This window comes from Tenrec ecaudatus, chromosome 18 (assembly GCF_050624435.1).
Source record: "Tenrec ecaudatus isolate mTenEca1 chromosome 18, mTenEca1.hap1, whole genome shotgun sequence".
In the NCBI taxonomy this organism is placed as follows: domain Eukaryota; kingdom Metazoa; phylum Chordata; class Mammalia; order Afrosoricida; family Tenrecidae; genus Tenrec; species Tenrec ecaudatus.
In genome coordinates this window covers 40,661,059-40,685,445 of record NC_134547.1, presented here as the reverse complement: position 1 = coordinate 40,685,445, position 24,387 = coordinate 40,661,059, and the positions used below count along the sequence as shown (strand labels likewise).

The 24,387-nt window shown below is 36.9% G+C and overlaps 1 protein-coding gene across 4 annotated transcripts in view; it reads right to left on the bottom strand.

The window, feature by feature from the left end:
* The window catches only part of CYLD (CYLD lysine 63 deubiquitinase), a 101,998-nt gene that overhangs the window by 21,385 nt on the left and 56,226 nt on the right, over positions 1-24,387 (bottom strand). For all 4 annotated transcript variants that reach the window (XM_075537702.1, XM_075537700.1, XM_075537699.1 and 1 more), the window contains exons 7-12: positions 20,658-21,037; positions 19,653-19,818; positions 18,010-18,151; positions 15,747-15,869; positions 10,010-10,101; positions 9,095-9,161 (exon numbers count right to left, since the gene is read on the bottom strand). In XM_075537702.1, the coding sequence (XP_075393817.1) occupies positions 9,095-9,161; positions 10,010-10,101; positions 15,747-15,869; positions 18,010-18,151; positions 19,653-19,818; positions 20,658-21,037 (970 nt within the window). The remainder of the gene's footprint in view (positions 1-9,094; positions 9,162-10,009; positions 10,102-15,746; positions 15,870-18,009; positions 18,152-19,652; positions 19,819-20,657; positions 21,038-24,387) is intronic.

The window sequence follows — 24,387 nt, the reverse complement described above, 5'->3', positions numbered from 1 at the left end:
CTGTGATTGAAATTATCAGTGAATATTGTAAATTTTGCTTGACAACCAACTCTCATTGTTTGTGTAAATGTTTCCCAGCCACATAAGGATTTATTTTGAACAAGTGAATAACTCAGATACTGAGATATGTAGTTAGCCTACACTGGTCTAATATACTTCTCTCAACGGTGTTTTTAAAATTAGTACCATGGGCTAATCAGTGATTCTATTAACAGAAGATCCTTATGCTCCAAGGAGATGATTGATAAGATTCTCTACCATATATTAACAAGGACGTCTCTAAAGGGAGCCAAAGGAAGATAAAAAATATATAGATCCAGGAATGGATTATGGGTATGCACTCAATACTAGTACCAATCAAGGAACAATTGGCTCTTACGACATAGCCCTACTAGATACTCGCCCTCAAGAAGGAAACACAGAAGATATGGGTGCTATAACAAAATCTAGTGAAGAAATTACATGGTGCCCACCTATCAGATAGAACAGCATCTGGGGTCTTAAAGACTTGTTTCCAAAAAGCAGCTATCTATATGTGATGTCAACTAAGCCCACATGGAAGAGGTAAACCAACATCTCTGACCCAAGGATTGTAAATCATACAATCCAAAACTGAAGGGCGTAGTATCATAGCTTAAATTGTGAGATTCTGGTTTTCAGGAGCCTATGAATAACAGTGGAAACCCAAATACATTTTCAAGATCTACACAGGAAAGAAGTCACCAGTATTTCCTTGTAATCATAATTGATGAATGAGAGTAAACTAGTTACCAAAGTATTAGGGAGATGACTATATAGTAAAATGAAAAACCTGATCCTTTCTCATACACTTTGGCTTGATTTGGTTTTCAATAATTTCTGTGTGTATTTTATGGGAGTTTATCTCTGACATATTTTATCATTGTGGGTAATCTTTTTGACTATTATTTGTTTTTCCCATTTTTTGGTATAAGAAACCCAGGAGTGATAAACCTATAGAGATGGAAATTTTAATAAGCATTTCTAGGGTAAATGATGGGGGAGGTTTGGAGGAAGGTAAAGAGGAACTGATATTAAGGAGTTTAAGGGAAAAATAATTTCAAACTGATAATGGTAGCAATTGTACAATACTGCTTGACGTGATTGAACTATGGAATAGTAAGATGTCTGAATTAGCTCCTAATAAAATGGTTTGGAAAAATAAAAAAGAATTGATCAGGTTAAGACATCACTATCTCTATGACACAGATAAGGTAAAAAATCAAGACTTAATATCCTGACCCAAATTAAACTTTTTAAAATTAAATTAAATGTTCACTTATTGAAACCTTGTGTCTCATTTCTGCTAAAGTGTTAACCAAGGCAAAGCATAAACTTGATCCTTTAAAGAAGAAAGGCAATCTATTATTGATCAAATATTTAGTCAACGAAATGTCTCAAGCAAGAAAACACCCAGTGCCAGCGAGCTAATGCCTACTCACAGCAGCCCTATGCAGATCTGCAGACTGCAGACCTTACAGGGCGGCTGGTCGTCTCCATTCACTGCTCTTCGTGGGTCATAATCGCATGCTTACTGGATAGCACTCCCAGAGCTACTAAACAAATCTGCTGAGATAGCAAATGTGTAACCCTAAGGCTACTGTTAGGTCAGAGATGGTTACATGACTTGCTTGACAAACCTCTTATAAATCTTTACTGGATAATTTCCTCTGTTGTGTCTATTAGTACATCTCTTTATTTTACTCGGATAAAATCCTCATAGTCCTCCCTCCAAGGAGTCCTGTGGGCAGTTTATGAGTCAGAATTGACTCAATGGCAGTGGACTTGGTCTTGGGGTCTTTCCCTTCAGTTTGGAACACAATGTAGCCTGTGCTTGAGCGCTCCTGTTTATATCCCCATTTCACAAAATTTATTGTTAAAACGGAAGAAACTAAAATCACTGTCATCGAGTCAGTTCTGACTCATGGTGACCCTATGTTCAGCCCATCTAAACACTGCCTGGCCCTGGATCCATCCTCCAAATTGCTGTATTTGGGCCTATTGTTGCACCCACCCTGTCAATCCCTCTCTTGAGGACCCTTCTCTTTTATACTGCCCCTCTACTTTACCAGCATGCTGTCCTTTGCCATGGGCTAGTCTCTCCAAATAACAATCAGAACATGTGAGGAAAAGTCTTCAAATTCTCACTTCTAAAGAGCACTCTGGATGTTCTTTTGGAAATCCAACACCGTAAGTGAAATGCCTCTCTCCTATGATCTTCCGGGTTTGATGTTCATCTTTTACACGTATATGAGGCCACTGAAAAGACTCTAGCTTAAGTAAGGTGCACCCTAGTCCTCAAAGTAACATCCTTGCTTTTCAACACTTTAAAGCGGTCTTGTGCCATATTTCCCCAATGCAGTGCATCATTTGATTGCTTGACTGCTGCTTCCAGGAACGTTAATTGTGGATCTAAGCAAGATAAATCCTTGACAACCTTTCATCTTTTCCCCTTTTATCATGTTTCCTACTGGTCCAGTTGTGCGGATTTTGGTTTTCTTTACATTGAGTTGTAATCCATCTTCAAGGCTTCAATCTTTGATCTGCATCAGTAAGGGTGTCAGCCTCCTTACTTTAAGCAAGCAAGGCTGTGCTATCTGCAAATTGCAGGTTGTTAATAAACTTTCTTCTTATAGTCTAGGTTTTATCTTCGTATAGTCTAGGTTCTCTGATTATTTGCTCAGCATACAGGTTAAGTATGGTGAAAGGATACAACTCTGACTCATATATTTCTTGATTTAAAACCATACAGTACTCCCTTGTTCTGTTTAAACAATTGCCTATTGTGTTAGTCTGGTAGACTAGAGAAACAAATCCACAGAAACTCATATGTATGTAAGAGAATTTTATATAAAGGTTAAGTGTACTTTAAGAAAGCATCCCAACCCAGTGCTGTCCGCAAGTCCATAAGTCCAACATTAGTTCATATGTCTAACACCAATCTACAAAGTCCTCCTCAATCTCACAAAACACACAATGACACCCACTGCAGGAGGAAAGCCGAATCAGTGATTGTTTAAGCACCTCAACGCTGGCAGTGGCTCCATGCGGCTGCTCCAGCACCCAGAGCTGCATCAGGGTAGGTCCATGTGGGTTCTCCTCAGGGATGCCTTGCAGGAAGTGAGCCTTGCCAGCTGAAGCAGGGAATTGGCTAAGGCAGCTGCACCCTGGTCCAACCATCAGAGAGCAAGAGACCAGAGAACTAGAAAGGCGAGGCTTACCGAGCCATTTATCTCTCTGCCCATCAATGAATCCCACATGTGTTTATCAGCCAGGTTGACACAATAAACCTTAACCATATCACCTATTGATTGGTCCATTTGGAGGTTCCACATGAGTGCAATGAAAACTCCTGAAATTCTCATTCTCCTCAATGCTATCCATGCTTTATTATGGTCCCCACAGTTAAGTGCCTCTGCATAATCAATAAAGCACAAGTACATATTTTTCTGGTATTCTCTAGTTCGAGCTAAAATCTATCTGACATCAGCAATGATATCTTTGTTGCAAATCCTCTTCTGAATCTGGTATGAATTTTGAGCAGCTTGCTATTGATGTACTGCTACAACTGTTGGACGATCTTTAGAAAAATTTTACTTGCATGTGATATTAATGGTATTGTTCCATAATTTTCACATTCTTTTTTGGGGTCACCACTTTTGAATAGGTTCAAATATGGATCTCGGAGAAAGCCAAGTAGCTATCTTCCAAATTTCTTGGCAAAGGTATGTAAGTGCTTTCAATGCTTCATCAGCATGTTAAAACATGCATTTCAATAGGTAGTCAGTCAATTCCTGGAGTCTTGCTTTTTGCTAACGCCTAATTTGACTAATTTTTCCTTGTTCAGTAACTCTGTATTCCTGTATGTACTTTTGGTGCTTCCTGCGTCACTCAAATCTTTGACTGTACAATGTTTAAATATACCAACTGTCGACTTGATTTTTTCCCCCAGTTTGATATATATGCTGTGTTCTTCTTTTTGGCTTCCTAACTCCAGCTCTTTGCACCTTTCATTATAATACACTACCTTTGTCTTCTCAAACTACCCTTTGAAATTTTCTGCTCAACTCTTTTATCATTTGCTTTAGCTACTCTATATTCAAGAACAAGTTTCAGAGTCTCTTCTGTTACCTACTTTGCTTTTCTTTTTAATGGCCTTTTGCTTTCTTCATCATATATGATGCTTTTGATGTCAACTCACAGCTCGTCAGCTCTTCTATCATTGGTGTTCATTAAGTCAAATTTATTCATGAGATGTTCTCTAAATTTAGGTGGGATGCACTTAAGTTTGAATTTTGGCTCTTATGGATTTATTTTAACTTCAACTTGAATTTACATATTAGCAATTTGTTGATCGATTCCATAGTGCTCTGGCCCTGTTTGAGCTGCTGATATTGAACATCAACAAGATGGATTGACACAGTGGCTGTCTCAATGGGTTCAGACATAGGAACAATTGTGAGGCTGACACAGGGCTATACAGTGTTGTAGTCAACTTGATGGCACCTAACAACAACATTGAACTTCTCATTGTCTCTCCGCATAGATACAGTTGATTTCTGTGTATTACACCTGGTGAAATCCATGTATATTTTCAATGTTCATATTGAAAAGATGTATCTTCTATGAACAAGTCATGGTCCTGTAAAATGTATCATGTAACCTCCAGCTTCATTTTTATCATCAAGAACCTATATTATTCCTTATTTATTTCCAACTTTTATATTCCAACTGCCAATTATCAATACATCTTGATTGCATGATTGATTAATTTGAGGAGACAATGGTAGAGTTCAATTATCACTAGTTTTAGTGGTTTACATAAATTTGAATAATTGTATTTGTTCAATTTTTAATGCATATATTTATTATATTACAGACAGCACTGTACTTCAGGGCAGATCTTGAAATATATTTTTGACCATAAATTTGATACGATTCTTCTTTAATTTGTCATTCCTAGCACAGTAAACAGTATGACTATTGGGATTCAAAACGGCCAATAACAATCCATTTCAGTACACTTATGCCTAACTTATCAATCTTTGTGTTCCATTTCATTTTTTGTCTTCCAATTTTCTTACATTCAAACTTCTTACATTCCACATCCCAATTATTAAGAGATGCTTGTTTGTAGCTGTCTCTTCTCATTTTTACACACGCCACATCAGCGAACGAAGGCTCTGACGCTTTACCTTATTTCATTGTAATCAACTCTATCTCAAGAAGTGAAGAAGTGAGCTCTTCCTTAGTCATATGTAGCTTCTAAATATGATGGGCTCATCTGTTGGCACTCTATCTGACAATGTTCCACTGCAATTCATAAGATTTTCAGTATATCTAACCCATAATTTTCTCCTTTCTTTAAGATTTTCAGTGTCTCGTTCCCCAGAAGTAGACAGATTATTTGTCGTCTGGATGCTCTGCTCATCTTGGGTGACCTTGCTGGTATTTGGAATACCGGTGACATAGATTCCAACATCAGAGCAACACAAAAGCTACCACAGTAAAAACAAAAACAAACGAAACCTGACAAACAAGTGGTGATTTATTGAGATTGTTTAAAACATTTACACACAGTACAAGGGGATTTGATAAGTGAGAAAGACTATGTTCAGAAAGATTAAATACTTTTAAAATGGCATTTTTCACAAAAAAATGTACAGAAACAAGGTCTTTACAGAACTTTTTCGGTTCAGTAAAATGATTTTTTGATTCTGGAATTCTGTCAATTACAAGAATATTGTATTTTGCCAGTGCTTTCAGTGAAGCCTGCATTTCTTTCTTTGAGACCACTGTTTTTAAGCATATGTTACCTCCTGTAATGATTAAACACTGATCGCTTCTTTTTGGCACAGTGACTCTGTATATTCTATCCCTTTTATTTGGATGTTTTTGGAATTATTCAATATTTTGTTCACAGAATGCTTCAATTGTGTCACTCAAGGTTGGAATTTTTTTCCTTCCGTTTTTTTCAACTTGAAAAATTCCAAGCATGATCTTCCCATTTGGTTTTCTAACTCTAAGTCTTTTCATATTTCATTACAATATTTATATCATGATAATTTGTCTTTTCAAGCCACCCTTGGAAATTTTTGCCTTTCTTATTGGAATTGGATCCTGAAACAAGAGCAAATTTCAGTCTCATCACTGTAAGAACTAACATGGCCTAATCTATGTCACAGCATTTTCAATCATCTTGTATGTATGCAAATCCTGGACAAAGAATATGAAAGATCAATGAAAAAGTAATGCTTTTGAATTATGATTTTGGTAAAAAACATTGAATATACCATGGATTGCCAGAATATTCCTTAAAAATGAAGATAGATTTTGTCTCATGTATTTTGGACATGTTATCAGAAGAAACCAGTACCTGGAGAAGAACATCATTTTTGGAAAAGTAGAGGGTCAGAGAAAAAGAGTGATGGACTCACAGTGGCTGTAACAACAGACTCATGCTTCATTGCCATAAAGAGAGCCACGTAAATTTTAGTTCCCCACTGCACACACTATGTGAAGTCTATGTACATTATATGGTAGTCTAATAAGTGTGCAACCTTCTGAAAAAGTTTGAAATATTATGAAAGTAACCACAATGTGACACAGAGACACTAAATAAAAGCCTGCTGTTTGGAAAACTGGCTTCAGTAGAGTTCTTTTGCATAGGGTTGTTGCAAAATAATAGTAACCGTGAAGTGCAATGAAGTAAATTTCAATAAAATGAGATGTAAATCTAATTATTTGTCTTTGAATACATACGGATTCTTTATGTGTAAGTATTTTGCTTTAGTTCACTAATGAGAATTTCTAAAACAATATAAAAAATATTTGTGGCTTTTTCTTTTCTATCGATTCAACAGTGGCATCAAACAGTATCACTTGAAACACAGAAAAAAGTTAAAACGTGTTTTATTGTTAGGTTTTAGAAAACTAAGTAGTGCATTAAAATATTTTCACATAAAAACTAAGGTCCTGTATTTAGATTGTGAATACTCAAGATATGTGGAACCTATTTATAACATCTCAGGAAAAATTTTAGAGCATTGGGCACAAGACTTTCACTCAACAAAAAGGTAAAAAAAATTAAAAAAAAAAACAAAAGAATAAACTACCAAACTCAGAACATGGCAGCTAATTTAAGATTAAATTAATTCTTTGAGTGAGAGAAAAACAAGAAACCAGTATCCTCAATGTTATTAGGCTACAATAAGACTTAAATAATTAATTAGGGAACTCTAATGGTGCAATGGACTATAAGTTGGTTGCTAACCACAAGGTTAGTGGTTCAAACTCACTAACCACTATGTGGGAGAAAAATGAGGCTTTCTGCTCCCATAAAGATTTACAGACTGGGAAACCCACAGGGGCAGCAGGTCTGTTCTCTAGGATTGGAATGCTTCTGAACTGACTCGATGGCAGTGAATTAGGAGGGCTTTTTTGTTTGTTTAAAGGGTTTATGAATTAAGTACAAAAATATTTATACCTAATTTTATAAGAAATTGATCTTCAATCTATATTAACTGAGTAAACATTAAAAGCACAGCTTTAGATTCATTCTTCAAGTTGAATGTGGTACTCTGGAGGGGAAATGACTAAACTTACTTTGAAGAGGAGAACAGAGGCTGGGGAAGAAGGTAGTCATTAATCAAAACTGGCGAGTATAAAAGGGATTAATAGGGGTGGAAGAAGGATGAAGCAGTGGCCACATCTCAGAGACCAACTCCAAAAGGTCATGTCTAGCCTCACCCAGACATTATTGCTGAACCCACTATTCTAGTCCACTCATTTCCACATCATGCTACTTCACCAGCAGTCCACTCCCACGGGCTCCTCCTTCAAAGTCTCCCTGGGTGATACAAACAGTGAATACTCTCAGCTGCTAACCGAAAGGTTGGAGGTTTGGACCATCCAGTGGCACCTTGGAAGAAAGACTTGATGACTTACTTACATTGTAAAAAGCAATCATTAAAACCCACATAGAACACAGTTCTACTCAGATATACATAGGGTTTCCATGAGTGGGAGTTGACTAGGCAGCAACTAGGTTTACACACACACACACACACACACACACACACACACACACACACGCACGGGCATCAAAACATTATGGAAAAGTGGATCTAAAAATAACAGAATGAATAGGCTTTTCCCACTAACGTTTGCTGCTCCTTGGGAGAAAGATGAGGCTATCCTACGTCAAAATGTGGTCTCAGAAACCCTCGTGACCAGTTCTAATCTGTCTTACAGGGCTGCTAGGAGCAGGAATCAACTCGGTGACAGTGGAGGTTATAGATACATCCCCCCAAAATTAACCTACTTCTTCATAGTATTCTCCTGTGAAAAGATATTCAAATATAATTCCAAGACTACTTCTACTTTTCAGTAGCTTCCCAGCTGCTTATCTGGTCCTCTCCTACCTTCTCAATAGATTCCTCTTTCTGAAGGGAGAAAGATGCGGCACTGGAGTGACGACAATAGGATGGCTTCAAAAAGAACAGCCAAATAGAGAAGCACAGTTTTGATACCAACACACACGACAAACAGATCCACAAGAACAAGAGCACGCGGGACAGGACAAAATCCTCATCAGTGGCCGCGACACAGCAGCAGTCCGGAAACCACCAAGAAAGAGATGTGACTGCTGTGCAGTGCTAAGAGACAGACGAAGAGTGACGCTCAAACATGACTGTCTTATTCTACAGTCAGCTCCTGGGGCCTGGCTCTTCCCAAACGGAAGCCCTGTAACTGCCCGCGCCTCCTCCAGCTCTGCCTCTTCAAAGCATCATATCTCCACTTGTCACAACTTCTCTGTGCCTCACTCCTCTATTGCCGACTTTCCACACCCCTACTTATCCCTGTGTAGCTAGAAATTGTCCTCCCCAAAAGTGCACTCTTTAGTCCTGTGAAAAATAATAATAAAACAATGAAATAATGTTAATTTAAATAATAAGCATAGTCAGGGTACTAAATAAATATATTAAGGAATCATTAAAGAAATATTTCCTACTGATAAATGACAATGAAAATTAGGGCTATCTTTGCAATGCTTCTATAAAACTTTAATATTTACCTTATTTTTAACAATGGCTCTACTCTTAAAATATGATGAAACAGGATATTCAAGAATTCTTCAGGATCTAGAAAATATTTAAAACATCAAATAATTCACAGGCAAAACTTAAGATGTAGTTTAACTTTATAAGTAACAATAACATTTCTATATTTATATCCATAATCAGTATTACCTCAGTTAATAACAATTTTTCAAAATTTCCTTATAAAAGCTATTTCGAAGGTCTGATGAAATATGTTTCAAAGTTGGCATGGCTTTCACTGCATCTGAAATGCATAACTCACTCACCATAAGATCATTTTAGTGTATGGGGAGGAAGGGGCTGGAACCAAATGGGAGAAAGCCATAAGTAAGGCTCTATATTTTTTCCTGATATTTAAATAATTATTACACCTCCACACATCACTGCTATCAATTAATCTGAACAAACCCACTAGCTATAAATAGAAGTTATTCATCTTTCAACTGTGTTGTAACAAAACTAAGTGAGAAAATGTGAATTGCTCAATGCAACCCTTCTGAACTGACGGAGAAAAAATCCCACACCAAAACTTTAGAGTATCACGACTGGATCAAAGGGAAAGAGCTTTTCATTTATGTATTTATGATAGTGGAGCCAGCGAGGTTCTAAATTTTATTATTTCATTGTTACATATATATTATCACTTACTTTTATAAGGAAGAATATATAAAATGCAGAGAAAATTGTATATCACATAAAAATTAATTTCTAATTTAAAATTAAATTCCCAAATTAGAAACACATATAAGGGGGCTTCAAAAATTTCATAGAAAAATTCTGTTATCTTTTAATCCCACTTTTCTATGAATTTCTGAAGCCCCCTTACTATGAAAAATATATATACTTTTAAGCTATTTTTAAATGCCCATCCTATACGTTAAGAAAATCACCTTTCTCTTCGGAGGTAAATCCTGATGCAGCCTCAACTTTTTCAAGTATTTTCCTCAGTTTCATAATTTTTGTAGCACACACGTATCCATATCTGTTTGTAAAACATATTAAAGGATTCTGATATATGTATATTTAATTAGATAACATATCTTGACAATCACACATTTCATAAACAACTCTGGTGTGCCATAAATCAATAACAGGCTATATAATCTTGCTTGCTGAAATTGAGGAGGACTTGAAGCATTTGGTGTTGCAGATCATTGATTGCAGACATGAATATGAATTATAAGTCAATGTGAAGAAAACCAAAACCCTAACAACCGGACCAAGAGGTAACATAATGATAAACAGAGAAAAGAGTGAAGTTGTCAAGGGCTTCATCTTGTTAGATCCACAATCAATACTCACGGAACAGCAATCAAGAGATCAAATGTTGCCTGTGCACTGGATAAATCGTGCTGCACAAGATCCCTTTAAGGTGTTGAAAACCAAGGAGGTGACTTTAAGGACTAAGGTGTGCCTGGCCAAAGCCATGACATTTTCAATTGCCTCATATGCATGTGAAAGTTGGACAATGAATAGAAAGCCTAAGTAACAGTTGATATACTTCAATTATGGTGCTGGAGGAAAATATTGAAAGTACTATGGACTGCCAAAAGAACAAATAAGTTTGTCTTGGAAGAAGTATAACAAGAATGCTCCTTAGAGGCAAGGATGCCAAGACTTCATCTCACTTACTTTGGACATGTTGGCAGGAGAGACCAGTCCACGGGAAGGACATCATGATTGGTAACGTAAAGGGCAGTGACAAAGAGGAAGGCCCTTGACAAGATGGATTAACACAGTGGCTCCAACAATGGGCTCACAGGTAAGAATAACTGAGATGGCACAGGACCAGGTCGTGTTTCATTCTGCTATCCTTAGGGTAGTTACATTACTCAGAATCGACTGAATGGCACACAACAACAATAACAACAATAGGATTCTTCTGGAAATTTGAAAATAAAGATATAAAACTAGAATTATCCCAGACATTAATGGGGAAAAAAACATTTTTAAGAAAGTTGATGGCTTACTTTTAATACTATTTATCAAAGAATTAAATATTTGCTTTATAAGTCAGAATATAGTACTTTACTCAAATAAAGCTTATGTTATATGTTTTTTCTGTCAAATGTGCCCTTCTCCTTCAGGTATTTTTGTAAACATACTATTATACATTAAATAAAATATTAACATGAAATTCTAAATAAAGTAACTCACACATATTCATTGTTTGAAAATATAGTGTACAGTTTTGAGAAATTTCTTTTAATACTAAAGACTGAAATTGCCACCTATGGAATGGGAATGAGAATTGATAAATCTAAAATCTGCAAGCAAACCAATCACTGCAATGATGTTTTCTCATAATATATACAAGAAGTACTCAGTAAGTTTCACATTGATCTTTGACAAAATTCTAGAACTAAAATGGTTTAAAAAGGCAACATATGTACAAACATGCCTGATTCAACAGATATATGGATTGTGATGAGCTGTACGAGCCCCCAATAAAATGATTAAAAGCAAAAAAAAAAAGAATGACTAAATTATTATTTTTACCTCAGAAAATAAAAAAACAATGACAGTATAAGCTTCAAAAGAGAGAGAGAGAAAGAGAGAGAATTCTAGAGGCCACCATGAACTTAATAAGGGCAAATCAGAGCTAGATAGTTACATACCCATTTTATATAACCATTAATTCATTGTAGTTAGCACATACTGAGCAGCTACCACTTAAATAGCAATTTAACTTGCTAGTCAAGGGGGGTACAAAAATAAGTCAGATGAAATGGCAAGGTCTCTGCCTCTTAGGGTCTTACAAAGGAGAAAGTATAGGTTTCAGTACCACATAAAAAAATAGCCCGTTATAATACAGATTGGTATCCTGTAGAGTCTATAGGCTTTTTTGTTTTTAACAAGGTTTTACTGTGGGCAGGGGTTTACATTTCACATATTCAGTTTTGTTATCTAACTATCTAATTACTAATCAAACTCTTCAGTATTTTACCCTCCCTTCTCCTCCACATTGATTTCTCTTTCCCCCCTTATGGACTACTCTCTTCTCTTTCACCCAAGTTAATACCTGCAACGATCTAGCCTATTGCTTCATCTTCCCACTCTCGCCTTCCCCCTCTGCTAATCTCCAAAGTCCATTCCCTATGATATGAAAGCTTTTCCCTTGGTTATTTTTTTCTTATCTATAAAATCAGTCTCATACAATATTTGTCCTTAGATTGACTCATTTCCCACAGTATAACGTCTCCAGGTTGATACATGATACGAGGTGCTTCGTGGTTTCATCACTTTTTAGTGATGTGTTGTATTAGCTTGTGTCTATGTACCAATTTCTGTATCCATTCTTCTACTGATGAGTATCTAGACGGTTTCCACCTTCTTGCTATTGTGAACAGTGCTGTGATGAATATGGGTGTATAAATGCCTCTTCATTTTTTAAGATAAATAACCAGCAGAGGGATTGCTGGATCGTAAGGGAGTTCTATTCCAAGTTGTCAGAGGTAGTACCATATTGCTCTCCCTAGTGGTTGTACAGTCTACAGGTTTTTAATCACATAATTTAATTTATTTTTAAATTTTAAATTTATTTTTTAACATAATTTAATTTTTATTACAGGATCAACAATTTTTTCAAATCTATGGTCCTATTTTACACAGCTTAACTACGTAATGTGACATTATCACATACCCTACTTAACAAAAGTAATTGTATCACCTCTGTTATTTGACTTATACCATTACAAATTACTTCCTGTGACCAAAGAAAGGCATAATTATAATACTTAAAATAGGAATTGGAAAGAAAAAAATCACCTTTCTAAGAAAGTGGAAATGAGCCTAAATACATTCCTTTAACTAAGAAATGTGTTAGTAAAAGATGTCTCATTTGTTTCTAACAATCAGCTATTCTATAAAAGTTATCAGGAGAGGCTAATCCCCGACAAAGGACAGCATGCTTAGTAGGAGGTCAGTGAAAAAGAGGAAAAGCTAATGAGATGGATTGGCACAGTAGCTGCTATAATATTTAAACATAAGAACAACTGTGAGGATGGCATAAGACCGGGCAGTGTTTCATTCTGTTGTACAGGGGTTGAGATGAGTCATACCTCACTGGATGGCATGTAATAACATTGTATAAATAAAGTGTCCCCATCCTTCTTTTCCTTTCAGAGAAAATTAATTTTAAGAAGCCATGTTTCAATATGACTAATAGACATGACTACTATTAGGAATAGCATTAACTATGTGATGTCACATTATATAAGGGGGTGTCCCCAAAACCAAATTTTTTCCAAAGGTATGCATTAAATTTTTTTTTTTTATAAAACAACCTTATCACCTTCAAAGTGTACTCTCCCATAAACTTAATACATCTGGTAAATCTGCGATTTCATCTTGGAAGCATTTATCAAGCTCATCAGTTTGGATGGCTGACAGCACCCTCGATTTTTCCTTCACATCTTCTATGTCCTCAAATCACTGTCATCTCATGTCCCTCTGGATTCGCAGAAACAAAATGAAGTTGCATGGAGCGAGGTGAGGTGACTCAGGTGCGTGGGGTGTGAGAAGCATGCTGATTTTTGCCCAAAAATGGTACACTGAGCTGGTTGCGTGAGCAGGTGCATTGTCATGGTGGCAAAACTAGTCCCATCTGCCACAAATCAGGACTTTTTTTGTCACACACTGTTACACAATCTTTTCAGAACCTCTTAATATAAAGCTTGATTAACTGTCAACCCTGGTGGAATGAACTCCAAATGCACTATGAGTTGACATTTTCATCTGTTAGGGATCTGTTAGGGAAGTTGAGGGACGTCCAGAACAAGGCAGACGTCCAGAACAAAGTTTGCCATCAATCAACAATCCACCTTTTTTGAGATGAGAAAACCACTTGTACACTTTTTCCCCACCGCACTGTCCTTATAAACTGTGTTCAATATCACAACAGTTTCTGCAGCAATTTTCCCGAGCAGGAAACAAAATTTCACAGCCGTACTCTGTTCTTTTGCACTGGCCATCAAAAAAAATACAAGTTTCAAACAAAACTGCTTTTACGAAAAAATTCACTGCCCAGAGAGACCATTCCCAGGAGATGCCACTGGATGCACTACCTCAGAGCGAGTTGCTAGATGCTCGCCTAGTTGTGGGATTATAAAGTGACTTTTCCCCAGCTTTGTCTCCCCCAAAGACATGCCAAACATTACGGGCTTTTTGCTAGTGTATGGGGGGAGGTCAGATGCTTACAGACATGTCCCTGAAGACAAAAGGCTCAGTTCTCTGCTGTTAAGGACAATAGGCTACTACTCCCAAGAGGCTTGCAACCATTAGCTTGGTTCCTATAGGTGGGGTTTACACCCTACTAATAATGGTTTCTATGGAGAACAGATCAAACTGGCTCATTTACATCCAAAGTGAGGTTGCCACCCTGAATCTAGGATCCGCCCATCTTGTCACAAGTATACCCCAATCCCTCCTCTTCCTATTGCGTGTATGTCCCTAGACTGTCCCCCTCTCATTGCTGTAGAACCTATAGCTCAGCCCCTTCTTGTGACGTATGTCTTTACCTGTAATTAGTGGGCTTGCACTCCCCGCAAAGGTATATAGGCCTGGGTTAGCAATAAAGATCACTCTCTCTGGTTCCCTGTCTCCTCTCCCGTCCTTGCTCCCCTGTTCCCTTTCCCCTTGAACTCATTCCCTTCCCCCTTTCTCCATAAGGACCACCAAGAGGGGCTGAGGTGAGCATTGCTACCATGAAAAGTTTCTGACTCCATTATTTCAATATCTCTTCTATCTCTCATGCTCTTGATGACTTTAATATTTATATATCTCAACCGTACAATTGTGCCTATTGAACCGTGATTAGTGGTGGTGGGCTGGCACCCCTTCCAACCACACCTAGTGGGAAAATGTGTACTACAAAAGCAGAGCTTTTGTCCGATCTTTTGTTTGGGTAACCCCTCGTTTAGTTAAACTGTGTAGAAATAGGACCATGGATTTTTTTTTAATTTGTTCATTCCATTACAATAAAAAATATATGTAATTAAAAACCTATAGACACCATACAACCACTGGGGAAGAAATATAGCACTATTCCAATATGATTAACAAATATGATTATTATTAGAATAGCAATTTTCCAGTGTTTCCCAAAGTGGGTGAGGGCCCCAGAGATGAGGGGCTGAAAAAACCCAAAGGGGCTGCAGAAGCAAATACTTATACTTTATTATGGATTATGAACTATAGTACAAACATTTTTAATTGCCAAAGGGGCGCTGAGTAATCTTTTTCCTAAAAAAGGAAAAAAAAAAAGGGTGCAGTAGACCATATAAGTGTGGGAACACATAGATTAACCTATGTCAGAAGAATCCCACATATTTCATCAGGTTTTATACATGGACTGTAATTGCTAAATTATAGCATACTCTACCAAATTGTTTAAATCACAAATTTTTGCCAAATTTAAGGAATTAAAACAAGCAAAGGAAGCAGAAGAACCAGTTAAGAAAACATTAATACATTTTTTACTACCCAAGACGAGGCATAAATCAATGACTGCACCAAAGAAGGATGAGGGAAGCGGGGAGGGAGGGCCTGAGGGAGGAAGGAGAAAGGAAGGGAAGTAAGAAATGAGAGTCCATCTAACGACAACATAGCTGTATATTTTCTACTCACATTCGCAAAGGATTAACAATTTCCGTCCTCAGTAGTCCTTGAGTTTCACTATAATATTCTACATCATTCTTTTCTTTGGGTCTTAGCAACACAGTGTCCAGAACAGAACTAAAAGCAAATAAGCTGCAAAATAAAAAGAAAATTCTTTCTCATACTGTAAAGATACTACCTTTTGCAAAAGTCTCTCTAAAAAGACAACAAAAGCAAGAGAAAAAAGTGAAGATGGGCAAACAGATACACAAAAAGTAGTGCTTTTGTCTAAGCACAGGTTCCAAGACCCCTGCTAAGATTCTCCTGGTTTAATCACTTTACCGGAGAGATACTTCCATATAGTATCAAGAAGGTGAAGATAGTATCGAGAACATGAACTACAGACTGGTAGTATTTTACGATAAAAATGATAGGGTAACTTCTTCACAAAAGTTGAAAGAGCAACAAAACTGAGTCAAACTGTCAATACGTAACTGGTAGAGAATTTCCTAAGGTAAGTTCATAACGAGCCTATAATTCTATCAATTAATACTTCTTTCTTCCTCAGACCCTCTGGCAAGGATCTCAATTTCTTTAAATGCCAAAATAACTTGTGAATGACTAATAGCAGAAATCTACTGGTGTCTAAAAAATAATTTGTTAATACATATTTTATTAGGAAATCTAAAGAATAGTATATTAATATTATAAGGCTTACTTTTGTCAACAAATCTGAGATATTTTAAGTATTCTGCCCCACAATGGCCTGCCATTATCATTCTTCCCCCTACTTTTAACATTTTAATGCTCCATATTAACATCGTATTTCTTAACACATGGCTGTCCCAATGGCAGGATACACTCAATTGAACTGACAGTGTCCTTGGCTCAATCTTCAAAGTCCAAAGATTCTCGTCAGGTGAGACTGTTCCACTTTGGTTTTTTAATTTATTATGAATTGGGAGTGAATACATATATCATATCATGCCACAGTTCAATCACATCAAGCAGAGCTGTACAGTTGTCACCACAATTAGTTCCCAAACATTCTTTCTTCCTGGACTTCTTGACTTTGTCTCCCTTTTACACCTCCAAACACCACTGAACCCCTCAACACCACCATCCCCCCCCAAAAAAAACCTTATTCTACTTGCTGTGCCGGTAGGTTCATTAATTATGGGTTTCATCTACCGAAACACAGAAAAACATCTAACATAAAGCTGTTCCACTTTGAAGTATACTTTACATATGAGATCAGGTACTTTATATATGCGAGGGGGGTAACACCCCCCCCAAAAAAAGGGAAATTTTTTTCAAAGCTATGTATTTAAAATTTTTTTAAAAACAATCTTTCGCCATCAAAGTACTCTCCATTACACTCAATGTATCTGTCAAATATGCGATTCATTCTTCGAAACATTTTTCAAACGCATCTGTGTGACAGCATCTGAGGACAACTGACAGCAGCGCCCTCTGTTTTTGCTTCACCCCTTCTATGTTCTCAAATCACTGTCCTTTCATGACCCTCTTCAGTCATGGAAACAAAAAAGTCACACGGAGTGAGGTCAGGTGAGTAAGGTGTGTAGGGCAAGAGAGACACCCTGCTTTTTGGCAAAAACTGGCGCACTGAGATGGCTGTAGAAGCAGGTGGTAGAATTAGTTCCCTGTCGGCCAAAAATCGGGCCTTTTTTGTCACCCAGTTACGTAATCTTTTCAGAACCTCTAACTAGTATGCTTGATTAACAGTCTGACCTGATGGAATTAACTCCAAATATATTATCTCCCCTCAGATAAAAAAAACAAATGAGCATAGCTTTTGGGGGGTACCCCCCATACGTAGTTCTAGTGGAAACAATTATTGAACATAAAGTTATCTTGTGATTTACTCCACCTAGTAAAACAAATGTAGTACACTAGTTAATGGCTTATAACAAATTTCACTTTCTGATATGTGCACAAAGATGGCTGTAATTATTCTCTTCAGTAATCTAATTTCATCACTGTATTTATTTCATTTGCAACACTATCATTTACCTCTTACTCATTATTCACTGTATTCCTTTTCTATATAAGTTTTTAGATCTAGACAAAGGAAACATTAAATAGATTTCAATGAGTATATAATGCAATACACATCTCCCTTTCTTCGCCGACCTCCAGCACTCCTTTTTCTCAACTAGATGCAGTTAGTCATTTCCTTTACATATATTTGTACATACACACACACACACACACATAAGTCTCTGGCCTCATAATGTCTCTATACCTCCTATTCTATTAATTTGAAACTTACCAAAATAAGGTTGAATCTAAGTAACATGAATTGTAATGACCCTGGATCCCTTTCTTCTTCCCGATCATGATCTCTAAGCCCTCCTTTTCCATTTTAGGCGGCGTATTCTCTTCTACTACTTCACTTAAGTAGCCTCCAAATGCTGAAAATAGAGAGAGCTTGTTTAAACTATTGCAAAATGCTTTCCATACACAATTACTCACTAAAGTATATATACATACATGTGGGTGTGCACTTTCATTGTAACTTTGGGGGAGGTTTACAGAGCAGATCAGTTTTTTACTGAACAGCGTATACACCTTGTTCTCATGTCATTGACTGAAATTCCCATGTCACTTACCCACTTCCTCTTGGTACCTGTTTCTAGTCTATCTTCCTTCTTAATACTTGAACTCTGTCCAAGGTGCTTCCCTTTTGTTTCCAAATGATTACTCTAAGGTGTGCATACTTTACTGGTATTACTGATACCCTAATAGACCTGCCTGATTTATGTGTGATGCAAATTAGTTTCTCAACATAAAACGATGTTAAATGTAGGCTCTTGTTAACTCTTCCTCAGTTTGGTTTGTAAAAACTGCTACTATTCATTTTCAAGTTCATATTCTCCACAATGAAAAAGATAACTTTTTGTATGAAGTAATATGCAAAAAAAAATTCTTCCAAGCAAAACATTGCTCCTCCAGCTATTTTTTATTTGTCCAAAGATGCATCAAGATTTAGTTTTACAATAATTTCAAAGCACTATTTTGAAAAATATTTTCACAAATATATGTATCTACTTAATGCTTAAAAGACTTCATCTCAGGGAGACAACAGTGTAAGACATGAAAAAATAAGAATTTATAAATTATCAAGAGTTCATGAGGGAGAGAGGAGCGGGGAGGGAGGGGGGGAAATGAGGAGCTGGTGCCAGGGCTTACATGGAGAGCAAATGTTTTGAGAATGATGAGGCTAACGAATGTACAAATGTCCTTTATACGATTGATGTATGTATAGATTGTGATAAGAGTTGTATGAGCCCCAAATAAAATGATTTTAAAAAAAGACTTCATCTCTATTATCCAAACTGGAAAATAGCATCAAGAAACTGCCACTTACTATCATCAACTTATTAATTCCTATGCTAATACTGATTTCTTGATAACAGCATGCTTACTAATATATTCAAATGACTCACTAAAAGAAAGTCAGTACCCCAAAGGTAACCACATTTTAATTTTCTCCCCCCTAAAACTCTGCCCTTGAGTTGACTCAGTACATAGCAGTGCTACAGGACAAGGTAAAACTTCCCTTGTGCTTTTTTATATTGTAATATTTTACAGGTATAGAAAGCCTCATCTTTCTCTTATGTAGTAGACTGATGGTTTTGAACTACTGACTTTGCAGTGAGCATCACTATGTTCTACTTTTTCTCTCTTAAATACTTTTCCTATTTTAAAAAAAAGCCTCCCCCTGTAAGATAAGAATGACCAATGAAACCACTTTAAAGTTTCTTATACTCTTACTGACAATTTCTACTGTTTCAAAAGCTTGATGAACATTGGCAGGAGACATATTTAAATGATGTCACTACCGAATACAAAATGAGATGCGCCAGAACTAGTCATTCCAGATTGGTAGAGAATGGAAAGGCATCTAGATACCTAAAGAGTTACAGCGTTCAATCTGATTGGAGACTGGTTGTAGTGATGCAAACCTAGAATCTGGCCTGCAGCTCTTGAGTTTCACAAACAGCGCCTTCTTCAGGGCACAGGTGAAATACCTGGTACCTCTGAAAGTTCCATCTGTGCAGCCTGCACATTCATCTTCCTAAAAAAGAAACACACCAGTTTTCATTTTGCAAAATGACATATAACATATAAAGAGCTAAGGCTTCTTAGATTTGTTCCTAGTTTACCCTTTCTTAGAATTCCCTATCCAGGTATGTATTGAGAACTCTATTAAAAGAAAGGAATTGAAGAATCAGTGCTTTAGCATACAGCTAATGATTTCTGAAATTATCTTAATCCAAAATGAAGTCCTCAATGTATTTCCTTTCAGAATACACTTGTATGCTTAAGTCTTCCCTGGTTAACTCTCTCCTGCACCGTTTTCACAAATATTAAAACTGCAGAGGAGTGAAAGGGTGGAGGAAGTTCTTTATTTTAGCAACTCCGAAAGAAAAATAAGTATTCAGTAGCATGGAAACAAAGAACAGAAAGTATGACTTTGAAAAAGCTAAGTGCACTCAAATTCTCCTCTCCTGGATATGGGATATCTCATAGCATGCTCTCCTACATCCAAATGTAAAATGCTCCTTCTAAAACAGTCTTTAAGAATAGTCTCTAATTCAAATTTATTAGAACTGATGAGGGCTTGACAGTGAGCGGGGAGGGGGGGTTGATAGCACACGTCTGCTTCCCTTTGTACACATTTCACTGAAGCAAATAAACCCAACACAGTAGCATAAAACTTATTTTTCATTCCTTGAAAAATCGTCATCAACATTAGGAACAGTAGCTCAGAAAGTTAATTGGAGGCAGAGGGAAATCAGTCAATACAGCAATCATTCTTTTTGACAAATAAAACATTTAACCATATAACATGGAAATATCTGCATAAAACCTTACATAGAAAAGAATTAAATTGTTTAGGTCAAGTTAAATTACCAGTTCTAGTCCAGCTAGTACTTCATTGAGTCCTGGTGGTTGACCAATCCAGCGGATTACCCCATAGAAAGGAGGGTTCTCTTTAACTTCAGCCAAGGAGCCGACTTCCAGACCATGTGAGTTACCAGAAGATACAGCCACGGGTGGACTTTCTTGGACAGGTGCATTGTTAAGCTCTCCCATTACAGACTGAACAGACAATGAAAGTGGGCTATGGCCAATACTTCCATTGGTATTAGGTATCTTAGTCAGACTAAATGGTAGAGAGTGAAATCTGTTCTCACTGGATAATGAGTTCATGGAAGGAGGCTGCAGTGGTGGGGAAGAATGTCCAAAATCTGGAGATAGCTCTGTAAGTGATTTTGCAGGGTCTTCAGCAACTATAAGAGAACAATTCTTAATTAAGAAAACATACAGTCATCCCTCTTTATCTATGGAGGATTGATTCTAAGACCCTTCAGACACCAACATCCACAGATGCTCAAGTCCCACATATAAAATGGCATAGTATTTGCAATGCAACCTATGTGCATCCTTCCATATATATTAAATCATATATTAATCAATTATAAATATAATACAGTGTAAATATTATATAATTAGCATATTATGCTTCCTCATAGTCTCTGAAGAATTGATTTCACTACTTAATTACTTTTTAGCAATATTTTTCCCCAGAATATTTTTCAACTCATAGTTGGTAGAGTTCTGGAAAATGGAGAGACAACTGTATTCAAGAATATCAAATATATATTGCTTCTCTAAAAATGATTATGTCTATTCTGACTGCCCCCTGATACCTCTACCACACATTCTCATCGCATCTTAAACTTAACTCCAAAACAGTGTTCTGGATTTTCCTCTTCTACCCCAGATTTTTCTACTTAAGTAAAAGGCACTCATGTTCAATCCAAAAAATATCTACTACTACAAATTTTTTTTAAAAATTTAAGTTGAGAATGTTGACACATTGTGAAAAATGTAACCAATGTAATGAAACAGTTTGTGTAAAAGTTGTTAAATGAGAACCTAACACAATAAAATAACTATTGAAAAAAATCTACTACTGATTATTTTTCAAACAGAAGGAATGTGTTGATCCACAATCAAATTAAGTTAGAAATCAGTATACAATTAACACACAATCAAGAAACATATTTCTCAATAAATAATAGATCAAAGAATAAATGTTAATATAAACTTTTAAAATAAGAAAAGAGGAGAAAGGGGAAAATTAAGAGAGGAAAGGAGAGAACATGAGAAAGAGAAAGGAGCATATAAGAGAAACTTTGTGGACTACAGGGAAAAGAAATTTAGAGGCTTAATAGTTTTTTTAAAGGGAAATATTAATGAATTAAATGTCCTATTATAGAAGTTAGAAGAGAATAACTTCCCATAAATTGGTAAAGTAAAAGAATAAACAGAACAGAAAATAAGAGAAAACAAACATAAAGAGAACCAAAGCCAAAAGTTGTTTCCTTAAAGTGATTAATAAAGTTGTGGATTTTTTTAGTCTGCAATTTAAGTTGATTCAATGATAGTTTAAAAGCCATTACAGAGTTCTACTTTAAAAAAACAAAAACCTCACTGCCACTGAGCTGATAGCAACTCACGATGATCCGATACAGGATTTCTGAGGCTACGAATCATAGAAACCAGACAGCGTCACTGTCTCCCAGAGAGTAGCCAGGGGCTCCACCCTGGACCTTGCAGGCAGCGATCTAGCGCTTACACAGCTGTATCACCAGCGCCCCTCCTACAGACCTCCACATTGGCCTCTTAAATTTTCATCTTTATTTAACTTGTACACATTACACAATATAATTACTAAAAACAAACCCACTGCCACCAAGTTCATTCTGATTCATTACAATCCCATAGGGCAGGGTGGGGCTGCTCCTATGCTAATCACTAGAAATGACCATCTGGCAGAGGAGATGGGCAAATGAACACAAGATGGCACTTAACCTGAGTCAGCCCAGGAAGTAGGAGAAAGAGAAGAATTTCTAGGGAGCAGGAAGGACATGTGCACAAAAAGAGAAAGCATGGTATATCCGTAGAATGGCCCACTCCAGTCTGGCTGGAGCAGAGACTGAAAATGTCAGAAAAAAGTCCGAAGCATCCTAAAAAGCTGAATATGCCGATCTAAGGAATCTGGCATAGGGTAGGAATTAATGAATACTAACCTAAGAGTCTTTAGTACGGATTACAACTCAATGGAAAGTAAAACAAAATCCTCACAATTGGGCCAATTGGTAGCATCATCATAAATGGACAAAATATTGAAGTTGTCAGAATTTAGTTTTGGTTACATCCACCATCAATGCCCGTAGAAGCAGCAGCCTAAAGATGAAATGACACACTGCAGTAGGTAAATCTGCTGCACAAGACTTCTTTTTTTATTTTTTAAGCCTTCTTTAAAGTGTTAAAAATCAAGAAGATTAGTTTGAGGGCTAAGTTACCCCTAATTCAAGCCACAGTCTCTTCAATCATCGCATATGCATGTGAAAGTTGGACACCGAATAAGGAAGACCAAAGAATAATTGATGTATCTGAATTATGGTGCTGGAGAAAAATATTGAAAGTGCCGTGTAGTGCCAAAAAAAAAAAAACAAGCAAATCTACCTTGGAAGAAGTACAGCCAGAATGTTCCTTAGAGGTCTATATTTAGAGCCATACACTTTGGCCATGTTGTCAGGAGAGACCAGTCCCTGGAGAAGGACATCGAGAAAGGTCTCCAGCAAAATGGGTTGACATAAGTGGCTATTGATAGGCTCAAACATGAAAACAGTCGTTGTGAGGATGGCACAGGAATGGGCAGTGTTTTGTTCTCGAAATTGACTTGCTATCACCTAACAACAACAAGAAGCTATGGGATGGAGTCAACTTGATGGCGCTGCATCTGGTGCAAAGGAGAAAGGCGTGCAATGTAAAGAAGCTCTGGTGTCACACAGACTTGGTTTGAAACACTAGCTCCATTGCTTACTAGCCGGGAGACCTCGAGCACACTGTTTAACTTGTGCAACAAAACTTTTGCAATAGAAATGCCTATCTCATCAGGATATTTCCAGGATGAAATAAAAGAATTCACATAAAATGCTTAGTGTAATAAGAGACTCGGAGTACGTGGTCAAGGAATGTTAGCTACACTGATCAAAGTGATGGTGATAGCTATTAATGTTCAGAAGAAATTTAAAATAATAAAACTTATGTCAGCGAAAGCAGTTAGGAGACCATTATATTAATTCAGGCAGGTACAGACAAAGGATCTGCACCAAAGCTATGGTTGCAGGAATGAAGAAGACAGGAAAATCTCCAGTGATATTGAAGGGGAAAGAAACAGAGGCTTGGTGATGAGAGGACGTAATGTCTTAGCGGGAGGAAGCCTAGAATAAAACCTAAGATAGATGTTGAACTCATGTCTCTTTTGCTTCACTCTACATACCCTCGAGAACTCTCCAGCCTATCCTCTTGAATCAAATTCTTCCAACAAAATCCACTTTCAGGTAATTAATGGGTTATAGATACTGCTGTGCACTATCACCTTGGTCTTCCTGATTAAAAATCTCATTTATTTTCTCCCAGCTTCCTGGTCATGTCTGTCTGCTTCCTTTGAAATTTACTCTCCTCTAATCCTAGCCTTTAAATTCCTCACAGTTCATTCTTGAGCTCTGACACCTCCAACCCCCAGACACTCCAGCCTTATGTGATATCATTCATAGCTCTTTAA